Raw genomic sequence first — 25,255 nt, forward strand, 5'->3', positions numbered from 1 at the left:
CACAAAAATCGTAAATTACCTCAGCGCAGAGTTAAAGTCAGTTTCGCTACAGGTCTGCGCCTTTTATATTAATATGCTCTTGTCTCAAATAATGCCTTTTACCTTTTTTGTTTTCCAAGTTGTTGTTATATAATCAACAAAGAAACAACATTTTTACTTGTTTGTGATTTATATGGTCACTCGGACCGCTGACTCCTCAATATTATATGCGCAACAGCGCAAGCTATAGTTTCTATATTCCTAAACTCAATACAGCAATGTAATCCAGATCCAAATGGAATAAAGCCATTAATTGGAGTATTGTCTTGTTTAGTATTATATTATTTTATTATGTATATCCCTGGGCACATTATGCAACGTACATTTACACCGTAAAATGAATAATGCAAAGCAAGTAGAAAATACAATATTACTTTAATAATAATAACAACATTAATAATCGTGGAAAAAAAACTGACGTGAAGACTCATAATGCACAGCCAGCACCAAATAGACAGAACGGCAAAACTCAAAACTGTACTGTATTATAAGTGCTATCATTGATAATTAAATAAACATAGTAGGCCTATTTGTGATGACCAGAAGCTGACACAAAGTTTTTGAAAAAATGTTTGCTATTTTTAGAGTAAAACCCCGGTATATATATCATAGTATCATACTATCTATTTTGTAAAAATAGACTTAGATTCCCGAATTGACGTATGTTAAGTACGGCCGCTGCTGTCACCGGAAAAACTTTTACCCTGCGAGCACCAATCCTGAAGCCAGAAACACGGAAGTGTGAAAAAGGCTAATTGTCATCACTGTACAAGGTGGGGATTTCAACATGCAGCGTTTCTTGATGTATATTAAGGGAAATCTTGTAGGCTTAGTCTACCTATTCTAGAACATTATTCTATTTTTTAGAACATAAGATAATTATTAAAAAGTATTCAGTGTCATAACTACATATTTGACGTTTATAATAAATCAAACCATTCGAAAATCTATTAAAAATTGAGCACGTTATGGCTATTTAAAAATGACATGTTTTACTATCAACACAATATATTGGGTGAGCGAGCAGCCTGTGGTAAGATGGCCGCCATATGCGGACGTTCGACTCCGTTGGCCAGCAACGCAGACGAGACATCTAGTCATTCTATATATATATCTATGGTTTAAACAGTGACAGGACTCAGGTTACTAAGCAACAAAGCGTCCGTTAAAGAAGCAGTTATGACGAAGTAGTATGTCCCAAAGCTTGCCTACTATTCTGCTACACACTCAAAAGTATGTACTTTTTCTTCACAAAAAGACTACATACCTTTAGGGCATAGTATAAGCGAATTGGGACGCAGGGACTTTTATTTTGAAACGCAATTAAGAGGAGGAGTTTCGACCTGGAAGTAAACAGTACAGTTAGAAGCTGATCGATTTGAAACTCGTGCTGACTCAGATATTAGAAAATGTTTAACCTCACATCTGCTTATCCGTAGTCCAACTATCACGCAGGCACATTAGTAAAGCGGAGACATTATTGACAGATAAACAGCGGTGTCGAGCAGCAGACACATCGTTCATCACGTGCTTGTCACTGACAACAACAAATACTGACACCTGCAGAGCTTCTGAGAGACTCAAAGGACATGAACAACGAAAACTTCAACCTGAGTGAGAAGCTGGTCTCGTCCTCATATGTGCGGCAGGGCCTGCAGGCTCGACGAGGCCATGAGCAGCTCATCCGACTGCTTTTACAGCAGGTAATAATGACTAATTGACATGTTTGAGGACTATATTTGTACATGTGCTCGCTTCATTGCAGGAAGGAGACCTGGATCAATGCTATGAAACTCTTTTTTTTTTAATGCCTGGAATTACAAATGCAGTCAAAAAATATATTACATAAAATTATCTGAAGTTTAGAGTGGTTTTGACCCACTTAAGTAGGAATAAAGTCTGTCTTTATATGTAATTTCATAATTACGTCTAATAATTGTATAGTTAAAGTACTACTGAATGTACCGACAAGCTTTTATGGTAAACTAAAATGTACTTTAATGTCATTTCTGTGGGAACTTGTATGTCATGCATTTAAAAATATTTGTAATTACACCTTTTTAATAATGATGGTGCAGTTTGGTACATTTAAGGCGAGATTCTGCAGGTGAATGGAGTAAAAAATACAACTAACTAATAGTTATCACTTTACTTAGTTGATTGATTGCATTGATAATTACATTTTTTATATTACAATCTTTCTAAAATGTTTTTAATATGCAAATGAGCCATTACTTAATTAAATATGCGCTAATTTGAATACATTTCTAGTACAAAAAATGTAAACACTGTTTCAAATTCTTGTTTATTTTTTTCTCATTTTGGCACTCCATAATTCAGAAAATACTTAAAACTATAAAATTATCCATACCCCTGGCAAATTCTGACTTAAAGTTACTTTTATTCAACCAGCAAGTTTTTTTCTTCTTAATCGGAAATGCTACAGGCTTCTCCCAAACGATGATAAGACGATGTACAAGAGGCATCATTGTGAAAAAAAAAATATTTCTCAGCTTTTATTTACATTTGAACAAAAAGTGGCATGTCCAAAATTATTCATACCCTTTGCAAACTGTCACAGTCTATGGGAAAATCCAAAGTTCTATACCATTCCAAATAGTCCAAGCTGTTCTAAAGCATCCTAATTACTCTGAGTCATTGGGAACAGCTGTTTTAATCAACTCAACAGGTCAAAAACAGAAGCTCTCTGCTGTTGGTTTGTGGACAGTCATGGCTAAGACAAAGGAGCTCACTGAGGACCTGCGGCTGCGCATTGTGGCTGCTCACAAGTCAGGAAAGGGCTATAAGACCATATCTAAATGTTTTGAAGTTCCAGTGGCTACAGTGCAAAGTATTATTTAAAAAATACAAGACGTTCCTCACTGTGAAAAATCTCAGAGGACGTGGTCGAAAGCCAAAAGTGTCACCTGTGCTGGCCAGGAGGATAGGGAGATCACCACCAAGGCCATCCTGATGAATCTGGGCTCTGCTGGTGGCAACATCTCAAGGCAGACACTCCAATGGATGTTGTACACTGCTGGGTTCCACGGACGCAGACCAAGGAGGACACCACTTCTCCAGATAAGGCACACAAAAGCCTGCTTGGCCTTTGCAAATGCTCATCTGGACAAAGTAGAAGGCTTCTGGTCTTCTGTTTTATGGTCAGATGAAACAAAAATGTAATTGTTTGGCCACAATGATGTAGCCTTCATTTGGCGTAAAAAAGGAGAAGCCTTCAACCCTAAGAACACCATCCCCACTGTCAAACATGGTGGTGGGAACCTAATGTTTTGGGGGTGTTTTTCAGCCGGTGGACCAGGGAACCTAATCACAGTAAACGGCACCATGAAAAAGGAGCAATACATCAAAATTCTCAACAACAACATCAGGCAGTCTGCAGAGAAACTTGGCCTTGGGCACCAGTGGACATTTCAGCACAAACACATTAAACCAAGCCAAAACACACAGCAAAAGTGGTGAAAAAATGGTTAGCAGACAAAAACATTAACATTTTGCAGTGGCCCAGCCAGAGTCCTGACTTAAATCCAATTGAGAATCTGTGGAGGGAGCTAAAGATCAGGGTGATGGCAAGGAGACCCTCCAACCTGAAAGAGTTGAAGCTCATTGCTAAAGATGAATGGGCAAAAATATCAGTGGAGACATGCAAAAATCTGGTCAGCAATTATAGGAAGCGTTTGATTGCTGTAATAGCTAATAAAGGCTTTTCTATTGATTATTGAGAAGGGTATGAATAATTTTGGAAATTGACACTTTTTGTTCAAATTTCAATAAAAGATGAGTAATAATATTTTCCACAATGATGCCTCTTGTACCTCGTCTTATTATCTTCTGGGAGACGTCTGTGTCATTTCTAATATAAAAAAAAAACTTGCAGGTGGAATAAAAGTAACTTTAAGTCAGAATTTGCCAAGGTTATGAATAATTTCGGGCTTGACTCTTTTTTTTTTTTTTTTTTTTTTTTTTTTTAAATAAAATATTGTATAAAATCAAGCAAATTATATATGAACAAATCCCTCTGTAAAAAACTTCAGGATATAGACAAGAATGAAAATGTAAAGTTTGGTGTGTGCAAGTGCTACTGAAGTGGAGATTTATGGTGAAACCAAAGTTTCAAGTGTGTTTTAAGGTACATTTTCCAACTGACTTCCACTTATAATGGTCAGGTTTCTGGTTTCTTGTAGGGCAAATGTCCAGAGGAGGGATGGAGTGAGAGCACCATTGAGCTCTTTCTGAATGAGCTGGCAGTCATGGACAGCAATAACTTCTTAGGGAACTGTGGTGTGGGAGAGAGAGAGGGACGAGTCGCATCCGGTCTGGTGGCCAGGAGACATTACAGGTGAGATGCAGTCGCTGGAAGGTTTTCTACATCTCTACATTTAAGAAGTTACATTTAATAAACAGAACAGTCTACAATAACCTGTCTTGTAATATAAGGCTTTGGTGTCTTTCCTGTCAGACTGATCCATGGCATCGGCCGGTCGGGGGACATTGCTGCTGTTCAGCCCAAAGCTGCCGGTTCAAGCCTCCTGAATAAAATCACTAATTCAGTCGTGCTGGATGTGCTGAAATTTACAGGTGCTGTCTGTTAGGTTTTATACAACGACACGCTTTGGCAATGGGAAACATCACCAAGCAGAACAAACCGATTATTTTCTTACTGCATTTGTGCCAGTGTTGTTTTAGAATCATGTTTAGATAATTATAGTTAATTAATATATTAAATTAATTAACTATATAAATAATATATATAATTAATAGCTGTATTAGATTTTACAGAATTAGATGTTACATGTTAATCATGCTAGAATCATGTTAACAACATGCTAGTAACATGCTAATCATGCTAGCAATATGGCAACTTTATGCTTTTAAAACTGCTTTTAAACTTTAGACTATTTCAGACTGAAAACCCTCAAACTTAATTAAAACTTTTGACACTTTTTAAACTTTCTGGTCCGGTATGGTAATGCCTGATCAAAAATGTGACCCTGGACCACAAAACCAGTCTTAAGTCGCTGGGGTATATTTGTAGCAATAGCCAAAAATACATTGCATGGGTCAAAATTTTTGATTTTTCTTTTATGTCAAAAATCATTAAGAAATTAAGTGAAGTTCATGTTCCATGAAGATTTTTTGTAAAATTCCTACTGTAAACATATCAAAATGTCATTTTTGATTTGTAATATGCATTGTTAAGAACCTAATTTGGACAACTTTAAAGGTGATTTTCTCAGTCTTTTAGATTTTTTTTGCATCCTCAGATTCCAGATTTTAAATAGATGTATCTCAGCCAAATATTGTCCTATCCTAACAAACCATACATCAATACAAAGCTTATTTATTGAGCTTTCATGTGATGTATAAATCTCAGTTTTGTCAAATTTAACCTTATGACTGGTTTTGTGGTCCAGGGTCACAAATGTTTTATTCTTTTATAAAAAGCAACATACATATAATACAATGATGTAATTATACTATTAAAAAGTAATTCAATAACTTATAAATGTGTAATTATCCACAATACTTTATTTATGGAAAAAACTGTTAAATGCTATAGCACTATAACGTCTGATAAATAATGCATGAGTAAATCAATTTTTAAATGGTTTTAATTTAATTTGCTGTAATATCTTGCCTCAGCATTGCATCTGTATTTATTCTTACAGTTAGGAGACGATATTAAAGATCAATAAATGCTAATTTATTTATAATATATCCATTGTATTCATGGTAAATATATATTCAGAAAACGAGAATAATTCACTTGTGTTGAGTACAAACATTTACCCCACAAAATCAGCACGTGGACTAATAGGTAACAAAATAATTGCATTTTTAGATGTAAAATTTGAATGAAAAGTGTGGTTTGTTTTTGGAACACAGAAACAACTTAATTCTTGTAACACTGTTCTATTATGTTTTAAAAACATAATTCTACTATGCAATATAAAAGACATTAATGGTCATTATAACGCATTTTTAACTATATAAAATAAAACGTAATTTTGCAGGAATTGTAATCAGGTGCTAAAAATAATACACATTAGAAGTCAGTTGAACCAATAAGATCACTCTGGGTCCTAATGGAGACCCGATTCCGGGTGGGGACTGTTTTTTTCATGACACCGGATTTCTTAAGCCAACTTAAAGTTTGTCTTGACAAACTTTTTTTATCTGGTTTTATTTATGGTTTTAGTTCCAGTTAGTGGTAATAACCCAGATTTGGGGACGTCTGTGTCTGTTTTCTCAGGTGTTAGGAGCGTGTCCTCGTGCTTCGTGGTGCCCATGGCCACAGGAATGAGTCTCACGTTGTGTTTCCTGACACTGAGGCACAGGAGGCCTGGAGCGCGTTACATCCTCTGGCCTCGCATTGACCAGAAGTCCTGCTTTAAATCCATGGTGACTGCTGGTAAGATCCACTGAAGGCCAGAGTCCTTTCAAGCCACTATTATTGTAGCTCTTAATTATTCACTATTATAGTATTTATTAAATTATTATATTTGTATTTGTTTCTGTTGTAATTTTTAGAATTATTTTTTTTTATGTGACTTTATCATTGTTTTTCCCCATTTTTTAAAAATCTTTAATTTACTTTTAGTTTTAGCCATTATACTGCCCTCCAAAGGCAAAGTGCAGTATCTACGCGAACACTGAAACTGAGAAAAATGCCTTTAAAGTTTTTACAACAGCTAGTTAAACATGTTGACACTCTCATTTCTCTGAACGTTTCTCTGAAACGGGACAAAATTGAACCAGAAGACTTTGCCACAAGACAAAACAGTTGTCACAAAGTCCATTTTAAGCCTTAACTCAATTTTGACCAAATGTGTAGTTACTGCGCTTTGCCTTTGGAGGGCAGTATAGTTCTTAAAATGTTGCAAAAGCAACATTTCTCATTTTCTTTTAAGTTTTTCATTGAAAATGTATATTTAACTTCAACAATATAGTTAAATTAGTTTGTTAAATTGACAAAAAAGTTAAATTATGTTATGTTAAAACAAAAACAGTATTGATTTAATTCTGTAGGGCTCTATGGAAGCCATTTTATTATTATTATTATTATTATATTTAAATTTTTCTGGATTCCATTTTTTTAGTTTAAATTTTTTCTAGACTCTGTATTAATGGTTACATTAAAAATATTAATAAAAAGCATGTTGAATGAATTGAAATCATTTTATTAAAAGTTTAACAAAAATCACATTTTAAGGCTTTAACTTTTTTCCTCAAATTCAGTTTTATTTTTTTTACCAAATTCTGTGTTTCCCATTAATTTTCTGGATTCAATTTTAATGGTTTCTGTCAAACGATTAATCACATATGTTATTAATCGTGTATTTATTATGTATAATGAATACAAACACCTGTATATATTAAAGAAAAATATATTATTTTTATTAATTAAGAATATTTATATATAATATCATTTCTATAAATATAGATATATATTATGTCAATATTTTTAAAATATACACTGTATGTGTGTGTATTTATATATACATAATAAATATTCACAGTATACACACATATATTACGTAAACAAAAACTTTTATTTTGGATTTGATTAATCGTGATGAATCATTTGACAGCACTGATTTTAATAATCAAAAGGCATCTCTAATTAGTTGATTTTGTAAAAAAAAAAAAAAAAACATTTATTTTTCCTTTTAAAGGTTATGCATATCTAAATGCAAATATAAGCATGCATAAACATGAAACATCAGTCATTATCACTAAGAATCTTAAAAAAACTGTCAACTGTTTATTTATATATACATACATACGTTTACATTTATTTTGGATGTGATTAATTGTGATTAATCCTTTGACAGCACAAATTTTAATAATAAAAAGCATCTCCAATTAGTTGATTTGATGAAAAATGTATGTATTATTTCATTTCTTTCTTTTTTTCTCCCAAAAATACTATGTTGTGTATTTACAGTTTTCTAGTAAACAAATTCGGATGAATAATTTCTCTGCTGAATATTGCTTTAAAAATAATGTTTTAATAATGCTATTAGTAGTAGTAGTAGTACTATCATTACATTAAGTAATAATTTCTGTCACAATTTCTTCAAGTTAAACCGAACTTTTATTTTGACGGGTTGCTGTGAAGACCTTTATGACAATAGTTTTTCTCAAAAGAAACAGTAAAATGCTCACAAAGTGACTTTTAGATCATTTTTATGACTGGATTTCTTGATTTTGTTTGCATTTTCTGCATTGCGGGAAATCATAGGGCCATACTTCTGAAGCTTAGCCATTATATAACGCCATGACTATATGTACATCTTTCTTAAAGTGTAGCCAAATAATAATCACACTCACTAGTAAACTGTAAAACCTATTTTTCAATTTTTTCAATGATTATTGGAGCATGTTTTATAGCAAATACTATTTAAGTCTTTCTGCTTTAAAATTTCACATTTAATTCAGTGTTACTTTGTTTCTTTGTAATTTATTGTGAAATTTACTAGAAATTTCTGCACTTTTTTTTGTGTGTGTAGTTACTATTACTAGAAAGAAATGCCATAAAAACAGTTGTAGTTGGATCTTATATCAAATGTTTTCCATGTTTTGAAAGGTTTTGAGCCTGTGGTGATCGAGAATGTGCTGCAAGGAGATGAGCTGAGAACAAACCTGGAGGAGGTGGAGAGGAAGATTGAGGAGCTGGGAGCTGAGAACATCCTGTGTGTCCATTCCACAACTTCCTGTTTTGCTCCACGTGTCCCTGACAGGCAGGTCAAACCCACTGAGAAAAAATACATTGTTTCTTTACTATAAATATTTGATCATATGTGACCCTGGACCACAAAACCAGTCTTAAGTCGCTGGGGTATATTTGTAGCAATAGCCAAAAATACATTGTATGGGTCAAAATTATTGATTTTTCTTTTATGCCGAAAATCATTAGGAAATTAAGTAAAGATCATGTTCCATGAAGATTTTTTGTAAAATTCCTACTATAAATATATCAAAATGTAATTTTTGATTAGTAATATGCATTGTTAAGAACTTAATTTGGACAACTTTAAAGGTGATTTTCTCAGTCTTTTAATTTTTTTGCATCCTCAGATTCCAGATTTTCAAATAGAAATATTGAAAAAAATATTGTCCTATCCTAACAAACCATACATCAATAGAAAGCTTATTTATTGAGCTTTCATATGATGTATACATCTCAGTTTTGTAAAATTTAACATTATGACTGGTTTTGTGGACCACTGTCACATATACAGTAAGTTTTCTTAAACATGTATAGGTAAAGTATAAAAGAATATTTCCCCCAAAAAGTCATTGCTTTCTTGCATATTATGTTTTTCTCTCTTTTTTATATTTTTTATCTTTATTTATTTTTAGACCAGCAAGTTTTGATTTAGTCTTAGTCATAGTCTCTTGACTAAAATGCCATTTAGTTTTAGTCATATTTTAGTCATCTGAATGTGTTTTAGTTTTAGTCTTGTTTTAGTCGGCTAAAATCGAATGGGTTTAGTTACAGTGTAATGTGTACATTTATTAAGCATTTCCCTAATATTACCAAACTCATTGCATATGTTTGATATTACAGGTTAATCAATAGACTTAACTGCTGTGGTACACAACACGCCTTTATATTAAAATTGAATTAAACCACTTTTCATAAAGACACAAGAACATGGTCTTCTTTTCAGTGAAATAGCAATGGTTATACAGGCTAATTATGCATTCTTTATAACTAGTATACAACGTTCTTCATTCTTTCAAGCAGACATATTTATATAAATAAATTGAGATTAATCTTTATTAGGGCTACTAAAGTGCCACAGACAATAGCAAATAAATTAGGCTGCTGTCCCTTTAAAACTGAATGCACAGATGCAATGTACTGATACACATCTGATATTCTCCCAACTGTTTATGTCTACCTAAGAACTTTTCTCACTTAGATTTTTTGTCTTGTTCTCAGCCAAAATATCAAAAAAAAATTCTAGATGAGTAAAAATCTTGTTTTCAGGAAAAACAAGTCAAAATTAAGTGCATTTTTGCTTAGAACAAGAATTTTTTTTTTATTTCAAACAGAAAACAAAATTATTTTTCTTACCCCATTGGCAGATTATTTAGCTTGTTTCAAGCAAAAACGAAAGTTTCAAGAAAATTATTTTTACTTGTCTAGAAAATCCTTCTTGATTTAAGAATTTTTTTATATTTTGGCTGGAAACAAGACAAAAAAATCTAAGTAAGAAAAGCATTTTTTTGCAGTGAGAGCGAATGCGTCTGAAATCAAGTACAGCGACAGCTTAATTTATGCTCAAAACAAACACACACCTGTTTCCAAGCACCATGTCTTTAGATTTCAAGGAGTGAAATCGGATGTTTTTTTGTTTTCAGTCGCTTTGCACAGGAATGCAAACTGGAATGAAACATGCACAGGCTTTTCAAACTGATTATACACACAATATGTGAAAATATAGGCACTTTCATCATTTCCTAAGATGTTCGACAGCTGTTAAATGGATTTACCTCATGCAATATTTGATTTAAACTACATTTTCTTTTGCATTTCAGTCTGAAGATAATTACAAGTAATGCATAACCATTACATGACTCTTCTGAAAGAAAATTATTCGTTGTTGAAACGCAAACATTGGTACATCTTAAAAAAAAAAAAAGAATCACTGGAAACAAGAAAATAATTTTTACTTGTCTAGAAAATCCTTCTTGATTTAAGAATTTTTAGATATTTTGGCTGGAAACAAGACAAAAAAATCTAAGTAAGAAAAGCATTTTTTTTTTTTCCAATGCTCATCAAAACGGACAATTTGACATAATTTTGTGTGCTGTGTGAGAGGCGCTGCTTTGGTGTCTGCGAGTTTTCGTTTCGTTATTGTCTCGTTTTCGTCTGAAAAAATGTCATTGACGAAAAATTACAAATTATTCGTCAACGAAATTAACACTGTTTGAGATTCACCAATAGAGGGCTTAGACAAAAAAAATTAAGAAAATAAAAATAAATTAATTTAAATTAAAATTTTGTTAAATTTATTTTGTAACTTAATTTAATGTAGTTTAATCATTTAATTTATTTTATTAAAAGTCCATTAATTTCCTTTATCTTTTTACAGGCTAGAGGAACTTGCTGTTCTGTGTGCAAAGCATGATATTCCCCATATAGTCAATAATGCCTACGGAATGCAGTCATCCAAATGCATGCACCTCATTCAGCAGGTAACATTTCCACCTTTTTAAATTGTGTAAAGGATTTACTTTATTTCAGTAAAACCGAATTGCTTATGAAGTGTTTTCATAGGGGGCTCGCGTTGGGAGAATCGATGCCTTTGTCCAAAGTCTTGATAAAAACTTTATGGTCCCAGTTGGTGGAGCTATCATCGCAGGCTTCGATGAGAACTTCATTAAGGACATCAGTAAGATGTACCCAGGTATGCAAAATCTCTTTAAACAGCAAATGTTATAGATGAGTCTATACAAACCTAATTTCTGAAATCTGTATGTATTTAGTTGCAGCTGCGAGTCTGAAATATAGTCCTAAAATACATCCTCTACTCTTAGTTGTAACATTTATATATTAAATTAACATTTGCACATTAAATGTGCGTAAACACTACAGCATCTAAATGAAATCAGTTCATTTATATGCTGTGAATTTAGGCATCACAACTTTATAGTGTACAGGATGAATAAAACATGCTATTAATTTTGATATTAAATAATTTGTGCTTTTAAAGTTTATGCATTAGATGCATATCTTAATGCAAATATAAGCATGCATAAACATGCAACACCATTACAGCTAAAGTCTTTAAAAAAATCTGATTGTTAATTGTTATTATACAAGATTAAAAAATATTAAATTGATATTTTGTTATTAAATTATTTGTGCTTTTAAAAGTTTAAACATTAAATGCATATCAAAATGCAAATATAAGCATGCACAAACATGCAGCAAATACAGCTGAATTCTTAAATCTGATTAATGTTATAGTGTACAGTATGAGTAAAAAGTAAAATTAACTGTGAGATTTTGTTATTAAATAATTCATGCTTTTAAAGATTAGGCATTAAATGCATTTCTAAATGCAAATATGTGACCCTGGACCACAAAACCAGTCTTAAGTCGCTGGGGTATATTTGTAGCAATAGCCAAAAATACATTGCATGGGTCAAAATTTTTGATTTTTCTTTTATGCCAAAAATCAATAAGAAATTAAGTAAAGTTCATGTTCCATGAAGATTTTTTGTAAAATTCCTACTGTAAACATATCAAAATGTAATTTTTGATTTGTAATATGCATTGTTAAGAACCTAATTTGGACAACTTTAAAGGTGATTTTCTCAGTCTTTTTGATTTTTTTGCATCCTCAGATTTCTGATTTCAAATAGATGTATCTCAGTCAAATATTGTCCTATCCTAACAAACCATACATCAATAGAAAGCTTATTTGCTGAGCTTTCATATGATGTATAAATCTCAGTTTTGTCAAATTTAACCTTATGACTGGTTTTGTGGTCCAGGGTCACATATAAGCATGCACAAACATGCAATAAATACAGCTGAGTTCTTAAAAAGACTACACATAAAATTGCATATTAACTGTCACAGCTTATGTTTTCCTATTGTTTTTAGACAAAGCCTAATCAACGAATGCTACAAAATGTATAAAACCCTTTTTCAGCTGTTTTCTGAGCTGTTTTATCATTATTGTCTCAATGATATTATACAGTAATATTCCATCATGTATTTTCTCTTGCATAAGCTGTCTCTAGAGATCTACTGTAGGAAGAGTTTTGCCGTGTGTTTTGTTTGCAGTCAGTGAGTCCTGCATACTGTATCCCTCCCACCTTTTTCTGCACTGCAGAGGAAACCCCAAACACTCCTACTACTATTGATTCTCTGGGTGCGCTAGAGAGAGTTAGACAGGGGGTTGCACTTATAATTTGGTCCATTGTTACAATGCCTGATGATGGTTTACTAAAATACATTCTGATTCTCATTTTCAGCTCTTTTACTCTTAAACAGAATGTGAGTACTGCTAATGAAGGGATTTTACTGCAGAGGTTTTCAAATCAAAGTACTCTCAGGGATGCAACAGTATTAAAATTCAGGCTGACAGCAATAAGCTGTTATGGATGATAACCTTTAGTGTTTTAAAATAATATAATAATAGCAGTTAATTTAGATTAATAAGATTAATAAAAAGTGCTATTCATTTTGTAATTAAAGTATTTGTGCTTTTAAAGAATTAGCATTAGATGCATATCTTAATGCAAATATAAGCATCATTTTTATTACAGCTAAAGTCTTTAAAAAAATCTGATTGTTAATTAAACTGTTATATTATACAAGATTAAAAAAATATAATTTTGATATTTTGTTATTGAATTATTTGTGCTTTTAAAAGTTTAACCATTAAATGCATATCAAAATGCAAATATAAGCATGCACAAACATGCAATAAATACCACTGAATTCTTAAAAAGAAATCTGATAACTGTTATATTGTACAGAACGAATAAAAAATTGCTATTCATTTTAATATTTAGTTAATAAATTATTTGTGCTTTTAATGATGAAGCATTAGATGCATATCTAAATGCAAATATAAGCATGCACAAACATGCAATAAATACAGCTCACTTATTTTGTACAGGATAAATAAAAAGTGATTAATTTTAAAATGTTGGTATTAAATTATTTGTTTATTTTAAAGATTAAGCATTAGATGCATATCTAAATGCAAATATAAGCATGCACAAACATGCAATAAGTACTGCTGAATTCTTAAAAAGAAATTGATTACAGTTTTATTGTACAGGATGACTAAAAAGTGAAATTAATTTTGAGATTTTGTTTGTAAATATTTTGTGCTTCTAAAGATTAGGCATTAAATGCATATCTAAATGCAAATATAAGCATGCATAAATATGAAACATCAGTCATTACCACTAAGAATCTTTAAAAAAAAAATCTGTTAACTGTTATATTATACAAAATGAAAAAAAAATTACTATTCATTTTGATATTTAGTTATTAAATTATTTGTGCTTTTAAAGATTACGCATTAGACTTATATCTAAATGTAAATATAAGCATGCACAGACATGCAATAAATACAGCTAAATTCTTTAAAAAAAATCTGATAACTCTTATATTGTACAGGATGAATTAAAAGTGATTAATTTTGAAATTTTGTTTATAAATTATTTGTTCTTTTAAATTTGAAGCATTTAATGCATATTGAAATGCAAAAATAAGCATGCACAAACATGCAGCATCGTTTATTACTGCTAAAAGTCTTAAAAATCAGATTGTTAATTGAACTATTATATTATACAAGATAAAAAAATATTCATTGTGATATTTAGTTAAATAATTTTTTAAAGATTAAGCATTAGATGCATATCTAAATGCAAATATAAGCATGCACAAACATACAATAAATACCACTGAATTCTTAAAAACAAATCTGATTAATGTTATATTGTACAGGATGAGCAAAAAGTGAAATAAATTTTTAGATTTTGTTAATAAATAATTTGTGCTTTTAAAGATTAAATACTTATATAAATGCAACTATAAGCATGCTTAAAAATGCAACATCAGTGATTACAGCTAAGAAACTTTTTAAAAATCTGATAACTGTTATCCAATATCAGCCAATAATGCAAAATTCGTATAAAATCCCCTGTTATGGTACTGATGTATCATGCATTCTTATAGTTGTTCTTGACCTTCTCAATGAACTGCTGTGAAGTCTAACAATGACATTTTAATGCATTACAGTTTTGCTTGACCAGTATTATTGTAAACTGTTGATTTTAAAGGGATTGAGATTATGTGTTTTGTGCAGGTCGAGCTTCTGCATCCCCGTCTCTAGATGTTCTCATTACGCTGCTTACACTGGGAGCCAATGGCTACAAGAAACTCTTGGCTGAGAGAAAGGTGAAACATTTTTGAAACTCAAAATTCTTCATCAATTCAAATTATGTAGGTAGCAGTGTTAGTTTACTATTATTTTTACAATTTTATAGTTTTTATTCATGTTTTGAATTGATTTTTTTCACATTTTACATTTTTTAAATTTTATTTTTTATTTAAATAATTGTAAGTCATTCTGAGGCCTGTTGGAAGTTTACTGAGGCCCCCTGGTTGAGAATTGCTGGTATAGAGGCAGGTGGGCACATTATCCCAATGAGACTAAGAGTATATACAGGAAAACACCATTAGCTTTCATGTGATAAGAAACTTACGGAGCTTATTGATTCACTAATGCATCCGGATTATTAATAATTTACAGCTTTTGTTGACTAGATGGGATGCTCTCTGTGGTCAGAGTCAGTTTCTAATATGTTTTAGCTAAAGGAGAATGATTTTCTGGACTGTAACCTTGTGAAAAGAAGTACACCTTAGCATACTTTTAAAAAGAGTACTAGTAAAATAATATATTTTAAAAGAATATATTTAATGGTGAACTGAATGTGATGTTTTGAGACATTTAATTGCATGCTAATTGCAATTACATGTAAATAAATTTATATTAAATGCAGTTAGCTGCTTTTTTGACCCACTTAAGTGGGACTTAAGTACATCTTTATATGTAGTTTTATAATTACTTCTATTGTTATTTAAAAGTGGTTTAAGTACTGTTGAATGTACTGACAAAATTAAATACTTTGATTTTAGTCAACATTTATTATTTAAAATGTATATAAAGTAAAATGTTTAATGTGATATTACTAAGTGCACCTAAGTGTGTACTTAAGCCATAAAAGTGTCCCTCACTACACTTAAGTGGCCTTTTATTTAATTAATATTACATTGCACATTTTATATTAAAAAAATGTTCTTTTTAAGATTTTATGTACTCTACAAGTCCACATTCAGTACAGTTAAGCACACTCCACTTTTACAAGGTTGGTTTTACACTAAGTAAACAGTATTTTTATAAAGTGCACTTAAGTGTGTACTTAAGTCATGAAAGTGTCTATCACTACACTTAAGTGGCCTTATTTCATTTATATTACATCTGCGTGTTTTATATTAAAAATGTACACTAATTAAACAGTATTTTTACAAATTGAACTTAAGTGTGTACTTAAGTCATGAAAGTGTCTCTTTAACTACACTTACATGTCCTTTTATTTCATTGATATATCTGCACGTTTTGTTTAAAAAAATTACAAGTGAACTGTATTTTTACAAAGTGCACTTAAGTGTAGTTGTGTTTACTTAAGTCACAAAAGTCTCTAACTACACTTAAGTGGCCTTTTATTTAATTGATATTACATCTGTTTACTTGGTGTAAAACCAACCTTGTGAAAATTAACTGTGCTTAATTGTACTGAATGTGCACTTGTAGTGTACATCAAGTCTTAAAAGTACATTTTCTATATAAAATGAGCAAGTACACACTTAAGTACATTTAAGTGCACTTTGTAAAAACCAACCTTGTAAAAGTGAAGTGTACGTAATTGTACTGAATGTGCACTTGTAGTATACATACAATATTAAAAGTAATTTTTTTAATATAAAACATGCCATGTTATATTATTGAAATAAAAGGCCACTCAAGTGTAGTGAGAGACAATTTCATGACTTAAGTACACACTTGAGTGCACTTTCAGTACAATTAAGCACACTTCATTTTCACAAGATTTATTTTACATCCATTAAACAGTTATTTTACAAAGTGTACTTAAGTGTATCTGTTTTTACTTAAGTCATGAAAGTGTTTCTAACTAAACTTAAGTGGCCTTTTATTTCAATGATAGTACATCTGTGCGTTGCACATAAAAATGTACTTTTGAGATTTGATGTGCACATTCAGTACAATTAAGAACTTCATTTTCACAAGTTTAGTTTTACATCAAGTAAACAGTCATTTTACAAAGTGTACTTAAGTGTTTACTTAAGTCATGAAAGTGTCACTAACTAAAATTAAGTGGCCTTTTATTTCATTGATATTATATCTGTGCATTTCACATTAAAAATTTCCTTTTGAGATTTGATGTACACTACAAGTGCACATTCAGTACAATTAAGCACACTTTATTTTCACAAGCTTGGTTTTATTTAAAGTAAACTGTATTTTTACTTTATTTTCTAACAGTTTTTTTTCATTTGCGTAATCTGAGCTTCTGCATGTTGCGAACCGTCAGGGGCAGCAGGTTATTGTCTCTTTGTTTTCATACTGTAGATCTCAGGCGTCTTACTAACAGCATCATAATAGGTGCCCATAACCTGAGGGGCTCCTACAGTTCATCTGTAATTGATCCCAGTGGTGGAACGCAGCTCTGCCAGCACAGCTGATTCTGTGATGCAATTATCTTAAAGCTTCAGATGGGAAAGCAGGCTGCAGATCGCATCTGTGCCTGGAGAGGAGAAAGCTTGAGTGGCTGGAGGGGAAAGCAGGTGCTGGGTTTACTGTAGGCCAGCAGACACAGAAATGCAACATTAGCAAAAAAACAGAATGTGCGACAGAAAAAATGCTGTGAGTGTGGAGTGTGGAGAGCTATTTATAACTGGAGTTTTGTACGGCCCGCAGGAGCTGTACGGTCACCTGGCGGAGGAGCTGAGCGCTCTAGCCGAGAGACATGGGGAGAGACTGCTGCATACGCCACACAATCCAATATCACTGGGTGAGAAGTCATGCATAATGTAAAGTGCAATGTCATATGAGCAAGAGTTCAATAAACAAGGATGTCACGGATTTACGTTTTTCTCTGTAATGAAAATGGCTCTAAAAATAATTTTTTGCATGTGGCCCAAGAGCATGAGCCTGTTAGTCCCTGTTGGCAGATCCTGTAATTACACCATCTGGCCAAGCAGAGCATCTTTCTCTACTAATGACTGTTCAAACACGGTCATGTATTTTGACCGAATATATTTGTTTACATGTGCAAGCAACGTTTAAAATGCATTTTCAATAACTTTTGGGCAGTTTCAGTGTGAGAATATCTCTCTCAATCTCTTTGGACTGTGAGCGTTTATGTGGTGCCATTGGCCAATCAATCAAAAGTTTATACGTTTTAAAAACTACTTTTAGAAAATACTATATTAATTCAATAAAAGGCCACTTAAGTTACTGTACTTAAAGAAAGACACTTTCAAGACTGTTTCTTAACACACTTAAGTACACTTTTAAACAGTGCACTTTGCAATAATGTCAAGTTAAAGTTGTACTTTAAACTACATTTTAAATTGTTTTAATCTTTGCTAAAAATATTCTAAGACTTTTTAAGATAATCTCTCTAAGTCTACTCAACTGTGCTATTTTGAGACACCATGAATATAAACTAAAATGTTTTTAATATACTCTCTCTGTAAAAAAAAAAAGAATTTAGTTACCACTTGTAGTACACCTAAGTGTAGTCGTGTATGAAAGATTGGTTTAAGTGACTGAATAAATTTTGTAATACAGAGATAGTATGTTAAAAGCACATTTCAGTTCATATTCATTGAATCCCAAAATAGCACAGTTGTGTACTCTTCGGTGTTAAGTACTAAGTAATTTTAAGTATGTTGAGTGATAAATTAGTGTGTGATAATAGAGAACTTTAAGTACATTATGGAAGTGTGCTAAGTGTACTGAAATAGTGTTTTTTTTAGTGCACTTAAGTGACTTAAAGAGAGACACTTTCATGATTGTTTCTTAACTTTTAAAAAGTGCACTTTGCAATAATGTCAAGTTAAAGTTTTACTTTGAAGTACATTTTAAATTATTGTTTTAATATTTGTTAAAAGTACATTTAACTGCTATTTTGAGACACCATGAATATAAACTAAAATGTTTTTAATATACTCATTCTGTATAAATAATTAGTTAACGCTTGTGTATGAAAGATTGTTTTTTTAATACAGATATAGTATGTTAAAAGCACATTTAGTTCATATTCTTTGAGTCCCAAAATAGCACAATTGAGTACACTTAGATGTTCTTAAGATTATTTTAAGAAGTACTAAATAATTATTACGTACTTTAAGAACATTCTGAAAGTGTACTAACTGTACTGAAATAAAGTATTTTTAGTGCACTTTTTTGTCCACCTGGGTATGTTTATTAGCATACTAAAGTCCACGTAAATAACTTGATTATAATCTTAGCTATAGTGTTATTTATTATTACATCTAAAGTTAATATATTTTAATTGTGCTTAAATGCAATTTCATCATTACATATGTGTAATTACAAATATACTTAAAATACATGACATACACATTTCAACAGAAATGACATTAAACTATATTTTAGTTTATTATAAATGCTTGTACACTTTGCAGTACACTTTTACCATATTTCCAAGAAATAATTACGAAATTGCCTATAAAGATGTGCTTAAGTCCTACTCAAACGTGTCAAAAACTCTTTAAAGTTCAGCTATTTGCATTTAATGTAAATTTAAACAAATACATTTTTTTTAATGTAATTGCAATTAACATGCAAATAAGTGTCTGAAAATATTAAATTCAGTTCGCACTTAAGTATTATTTTTAAAACTATGCTAAAGTGCACTTCTTTTCCATTTTCCTGTGCTCTCCAGCTATGTCTCTGAACCATCTCCAGACACACAGTACTGCAGCAGTCACGCAGCTGGGCTCCATGCTCTTCACCAGACAGGTGTCTGGAGCCAGGTGAGCTACTGACCACACACTCACCTGTTTGTATATCAGTATTTGTTGACCTCTAATTTAACCTCAAAGCAAAAATGAGAAAAAGTTTAGTGGATGTGAACACAGTCTCTTCAAGTTCACACAGGTGTTTAAGTAGAGAACTGGTGACACTTTACAATAAGGTTCACTAGTTAACTACATCAGTTTACATGAACTAAGAATGAACACTACTTCTACAGCATTTATTATTTTTAGTTAATGTCAATTTCAGCATTTACTAATGCATTATTAAACTTTGCTCGTTTTCTCTACATAATCCATTCACAATTGAAGAAAAGTTTTGTTTGTCTAAGAGGATCAAATGTCCATGTATCCCGTTTAAAGAATGACAAACACAAGTTTAAAAAATGTGCAAGTAAATCGGCTAAATATGCGCGAGTCATTGCTGTGATTGACAGTAATAACCGGACGAAACATCGGACAAGCTGATGTCAAAAAAAGAGCTGTGCATTAAATGATTCAGACTAAATTCAGAGTAACAAAACTACAGCAGTAACAAGTTTGTGTTGGTTAAATATGTGACCCTGGACTGGGTCTTAAGTCGCTGGGGAATATTTGTAGCAATAGCCAAAAATACATTGTATGGGTCAAACTTATTGATTTTTCTTTTATGCCAAAAATCATTATACAATTAAGTAAAGATCATGTTCCATTAAGATTTTTTTGTAAAATTCCTAATGTAAACCTATCAAAATGTAATTTTTGATTAGTAATATGCATTGCTAAGAACTAAATTTGGACAACTTTAAATGTGATTTTCTCAGTATTTTGATTTTTTTGCACCCTCAGATTCCAGATTTTCAAATAGATGTATCTCGGCCAAATATTGTCCTATCCTAACAAACTATACATCAATAGAAAGCTTATTTATTGAGATTTCATATGCTGTATATATCTCAGTTTTGTAAAATTTAACATTATGACTGGTTTTGTGGTCCAGGGTCACATATAGGCTATTTAATAGCTTTTACAGTTCAAGATACAGCTTAAAAGATGTAGTTATTAAATTATATAAAATATTTCAAATTCATATCGAGTGCCTTATTTATTTCTGATACCATTAATATTTGACTTATTTAATTTGTAGTAAGCTATATATAAGTATAAATAATTCACCCTTTATAGGCTGTTTGTGTCTTAGCTTATTTATTTATTTATTTTAATGACTTTCTGCACTTGCTATACTATATACTTCAGTGCAGTAAAAGTACTACAATTTATTACACTAATAATTTTATAATAAATCAAAAAGCAATACGTTTTGAAAAAACGAGGGAGTTAAAATGGCAGCTGCAGCCAATGATTGATCCTCTGCTGCCATCTTCTGGTTATATGGGTAATTTCATGTCATTTTCATCTTAAAAAGATTAAAAAAAATTAAAATTGTGGAAAATGTACTTACCCTCAGGCCATCCAAGATGTAGATGAGTTTGTTTCTTCATCAGATTTGTTGGAATGTAGCATTCCATCCTCTGCAGTGAATGGGTGCCGTCAGAATGAGAGTCCAAACAGCTGATAAAAACATCACAATAATCCACAAGTAATCCACAACACTCCAGTCCATCAATTAACATCTTGTAAAGTTAAAAGCTTCTTGTTTGTAAGAAACAAATCCATCAGGTGTTTTAACTTTAAATAGTCGCTTTTGTCCAAAATGTGAGTCCATAATCCATATTTCACATCAAAATCTACCCACATATTTGTTTTAGAGCCGTTTTGGACTGTTTTCTCTTATAAACAGTGCTTGATCTGTGCAGATGTCACTCCTGATTTATTCAAGATGACTTTTTCATTGAAGAAAGCGTTATTGTGGATTATGAACCAGTGTTTTAAGCCGGAAGCAACGGTTTGAAATTAAAAACGCCTTAATGATGGATTTGTTTCTAAGAAACATGTATCTTTTGGCTTCACAAGATGTTTATTAATGAACCGGAGTGGTTTGGATTACTTGTGGATTATTGTGATGTTTTTATCAGATGTTTGGACTCATTCTGACGGCACCCATTCACTGCAGCGGATCCATTGGTGAGCAAATTATGCAATGCAACGTTTCTTCAAATCTGTTTTCATGAAGAAACAAGCTCATCCACTCAAACTCATAAATATTTAGCAAGTTTTCATTTTTGCCTGAACTATTCCTTTAATAAGTTCTGCTGGACACTAGTTGACCTGCTGTAATATTGATGAAACCTTCTTTCTGCTGTCTGCTTTCATTATTTAAATGGAAGTCATTTTCATTCTCAAGGGTTTTTCCTGTAGCATTATCCTCTCCACCTCCTTTTAGTCTGTCACAGATGATGCAGTCAATCTGCCGTGAATAAATATGACACAAGAATAAAAGACTGAACCAAGTGTCTGCGGTGAATTTAGAAAGAGCAAAGAAAACTCTGAACCGTGCTGGAAAATAACCGCTGTCTGTTTCGGCGTAATAATGAGGACAACTCTATTTGCCCTAATCAATCTTTTAGAGGACCAGTTTCATTTATCATCTTTGGCTAGAAATTAATCATTGTAGTGATAATATTAGGATGGCGGAATTAATTTCGAACATTGTTTTCATTGTCCGAATGAAAAACCCTTAGATAAAGTACATCTTAGTTCGGTTTATACACCAGGTTGACTGTGCATTCATCAAAAGTCTGCTAAATTATTTTAAAGCAGAAATGTTTGCATTATTACAAAGTGCACTTTTTTAAAGTGTGCTTAAAGAATTAGTTCACTTCCACAACTAAAATTTCCCAATAATTAACTCACCCCTTTGTCATCCAAGATGTTCATGTCTTTCTTTCTACCCACATAAATGCTAAAAAAAAAAAAAAAAATCTTGAAGTGATAAAAAGAGATGCCCAACATCCCCTCTGTAAAATATTTGACTCTAATATGTAAAAAAAAAATTAAGAATTTTGAAACCGACTTCATCCAGTTGTTTAGATTTTTGTACTAGAAATGCATGCAAATTAGTGCATATTTCATTAAATAATAGTTCATTGGCATATTTAAACCTAACATTTTAGAAAACGTGATGCAAAAAATTGCAATTATCAATGTAATCAATCAACTGGCTATGTAAGGTCATAAGTATTAGTTAATTTGTTCACCCTATTCACCTGCAGTGTCTCGCTTTAAGTCATTTAATTGGCCTCTTATTTCATTGATGTTATATTATATGCAAGTAGTTTTTCAAAAATATACTTTTGAAGTATAATGTATTATTTCATTGCAGGGTCGTCCCGCTGGGTGTGGAGCAGACCGTGAGCGGACACGCGTTTCGTGGTTTCATGTCCCACGCAGACGCCTATCCGTGCCCGTACCTCAACGCAGCCTCTGCTATTGGAATCACCAAAGATGATATAACACTGTGCATCAAGAGACTCGATAAATGCCTCAAGAGCCTTAGCAAAGAAGCCTCTGCAGAGAAGAGTGAGTCAGGATCAGCTGCTGAAAATGTGGAGGACCAAACCGTACCCTGATGCTCTGGGTGAAAGTGTTTAATACATAGGAATAATTTTATCATAATTTGAATTTGTGGCAATAACCTTGCGTGAGAATGTTTGATATATTAACATATGGCCACAAATGCATTTGTTTCTTTTCTCCATGCTGAACTGAAGAGTTTTGACCAGTGTTTGAACGCTGTTTGACCTGACTGACAATAAATAGGGTTGCAAAAATGTGGGGAAATTTCAGAAGCATTTCAGAAATTTTGGAAACTTTCCAGGATTTTTTGGAATCTTCCAGGGATTTTTGAAAATTCCGGAACTTTACCGGAATTTTCATGCCTTTGCAACCCTTACAATAAATACACATTATTTCATTATTTTAAGTGCTGTCTGGAGCTGTTGCTTTTTTATTCATTGGTTGAATAGGAAATGCAAAGAGGAAGAGGAGTTCTCTGTTCTAAATGATATCAAAAGAATATGAAGCCCTACGATTACTACCTACAATTTATATATTTATAATGATTTGATATACAAAATCTCAAATCAGGCACTTGGAGACAAGTTAGTGCTAATAATGACTGTCCTTAAGATATAAAAAATATATATATTTATGTGTGCATGTATATATTAGGCAGTATGCTAATAAACTTTAGTTAAACCTTGCAAGACTTGCAATAGACTATTAACTTTTAATTATTTATTTATTTTCAGAAACCATATTGCACAAATATTTGTATTATATTTATTTATTCATTCAAAAATAGTAAAAATATTTTGCTTTAATATTTAGCTTTTAAAATATCTTTTCATTATTTAGTTATTTTTTCAGCATGTATATTTCACTTTATTTTGTTAGTTCGTTTATTAATTTAAAAATAGCTTTAAATTTTAGCTTTAAAATAGCTTTTAATTATTTAGTTACTTTTCTGGATATATATTTGACTTTAAACAGTAATGCAAAATATTTGCACTTTATATTTTGTTAGTTTGTTTATTTATTATTATTATTTATTATTTTTCAGGACTCAAACTGGTATCGTAAATTCTTAATTATTTTTATACATTTATTTAGTTTTTATTTTCAGGACACGTTTTACTTGAAACAGTATAAAATATAAAATTTTTATTTATTAATTTTAAAAACAGCTATTAGCTAATTTGATTTGTTAAAGTGTGTTTTTATTTTAAAAATAGCTATAAATTTTAGCTTACATTTAAAAAAAAAAAAAGCTTTTTTTTTTCAGGACAATTATTTGATTATTTGAACAGTACTGCAAAATATTTGCACTTTATATTTTGTTAGTTTGTTTATTTAAAAATATCAGATCATTTATTTTTCAGGATTTAAAATAGTATTGCAAATTATTATTTTTTTATTTTTTACAAATGTATTTTACAATTTTTTCATGACACGTGTTTGATTTGAAACAGTATAAAACATTAGCTAATTTGATTTGTTGAAATTTGTTTTTATTTATTAAAAAAAAACATTTTAGCTTGCCTTAAATACTGCAAAATATTTGCGCTTTATATTTTGTTAGTTAATTTGTTTATTTGTTAAAAATATCAGATCATTTATTTTTCAGGACCCTAAATAGTATTGCAAATATATTATTTTATTTATTTATTTATAAATGTATTTATTTAATTTATTTCAGGACACATGTTTGACTTGCATAAAATATTACATGTTTATATATATTAATTTATTTATTTTTATTATATTATTATTTAAAAGTAAAAGCTCATTAATGCATGCATTCAATATTTTTTTTTCTACTACCTTTTTCAAACCATTCCATTCAATAGAAATAAATCTATTAAACTGTACCAGCATTTCCTATTCTTGTCCTTCAGGTGAGAATATTTTCCATTAAGTTTTTTTTTTTTTTTAAAGATTGGACATTAAAGCTATAAAGCGATCACTTTCAGTGGAGCGTGTAAAGTGCAAACTCAGTAAGACAATAGTGCAGCGTTTTTAATAACATCTGTTGTGTGACGTATCAGAGGAAGGTGCACAGTGTCTGTTTTCGCGTGCGAGGTGTTGAATCAGCTCACTGTAAAGCATTTAATGCAGTCCAGCAGC

General features: G+C 31.3%; 1 protein-coding gene across 1 annotated transcript; it reads left to right on the forward strand.

The window, feature by feature from the left end:
• Positions 1-1,388: 1,388 nt before the first annotated feature.
• On the forward strand, positions 1,389-23,552 carry sepsecs (Sep (O-phosphoserine) tRNA:Sec (selenocysteine) tRNA synthase). The gene is made up of 11 exons (XM_073837255.1): positions 1,389-1,742; positions 4,242-4,396; positions 4,517-4,635; positions 6,311-6,469; positions 8,648-8,801; positions 11,166-11,268; positions 11,351-11,480; positions 14,910-15,001; positions 17,604-17,697; positions 19,600-19,690; positions 22,953-23,552. The coding sequence occupies exons 1-11, from the start codon at positions 1,629-1,631 to the stop codon at positions 23,197-23,199; spliced, it is 1,458 nt and encodes a 485-aa protein (XP_073693356.1). The 5' UTR covers positions 1,389-1,628; the 3' UTR covers positions 23,200-23,552.
• The last annotated feature ends 1,703 nt before the right edge of the window (positions 23,553-25,255 follow it).

The sequence above is a fragment of the Garra rufa genome, chromosome 3, assembly GCF_049309525.1.
Source record: "Garra rufa chromosome 3, GarRuf1.0, whole genome shotgun sequence".
Lineage (NCBI taxonomy): Eukaryota > Metazoa > Chordata > Actinopteri > Cypriniformes > Cyprinidae > Garra > Garra rufa.

Coding starts and splice junctions, on each gene's coding strand:
- sepsecs (XM_073837255.1), top strand. CDS start 1,629: ATGAACAACGAAAACTTCAACCTGAGTGAGAAGCTGGTCTCGTCCTCA. Junction 6,470..8,647: donor TAAATCCATGGTGACTGCTG/GTAAGATCCACT, acceptor ATGTTTTGAAAG/GTTTTGAGCCTGTGGTGATC. Junction 15,002..17,603: donor AACTCTTGGCTGAGAGAAAG/GTGAAACATTTT, acceptor TACGGCCCGCAG/GAGCTGTACGGTCACCTGGC.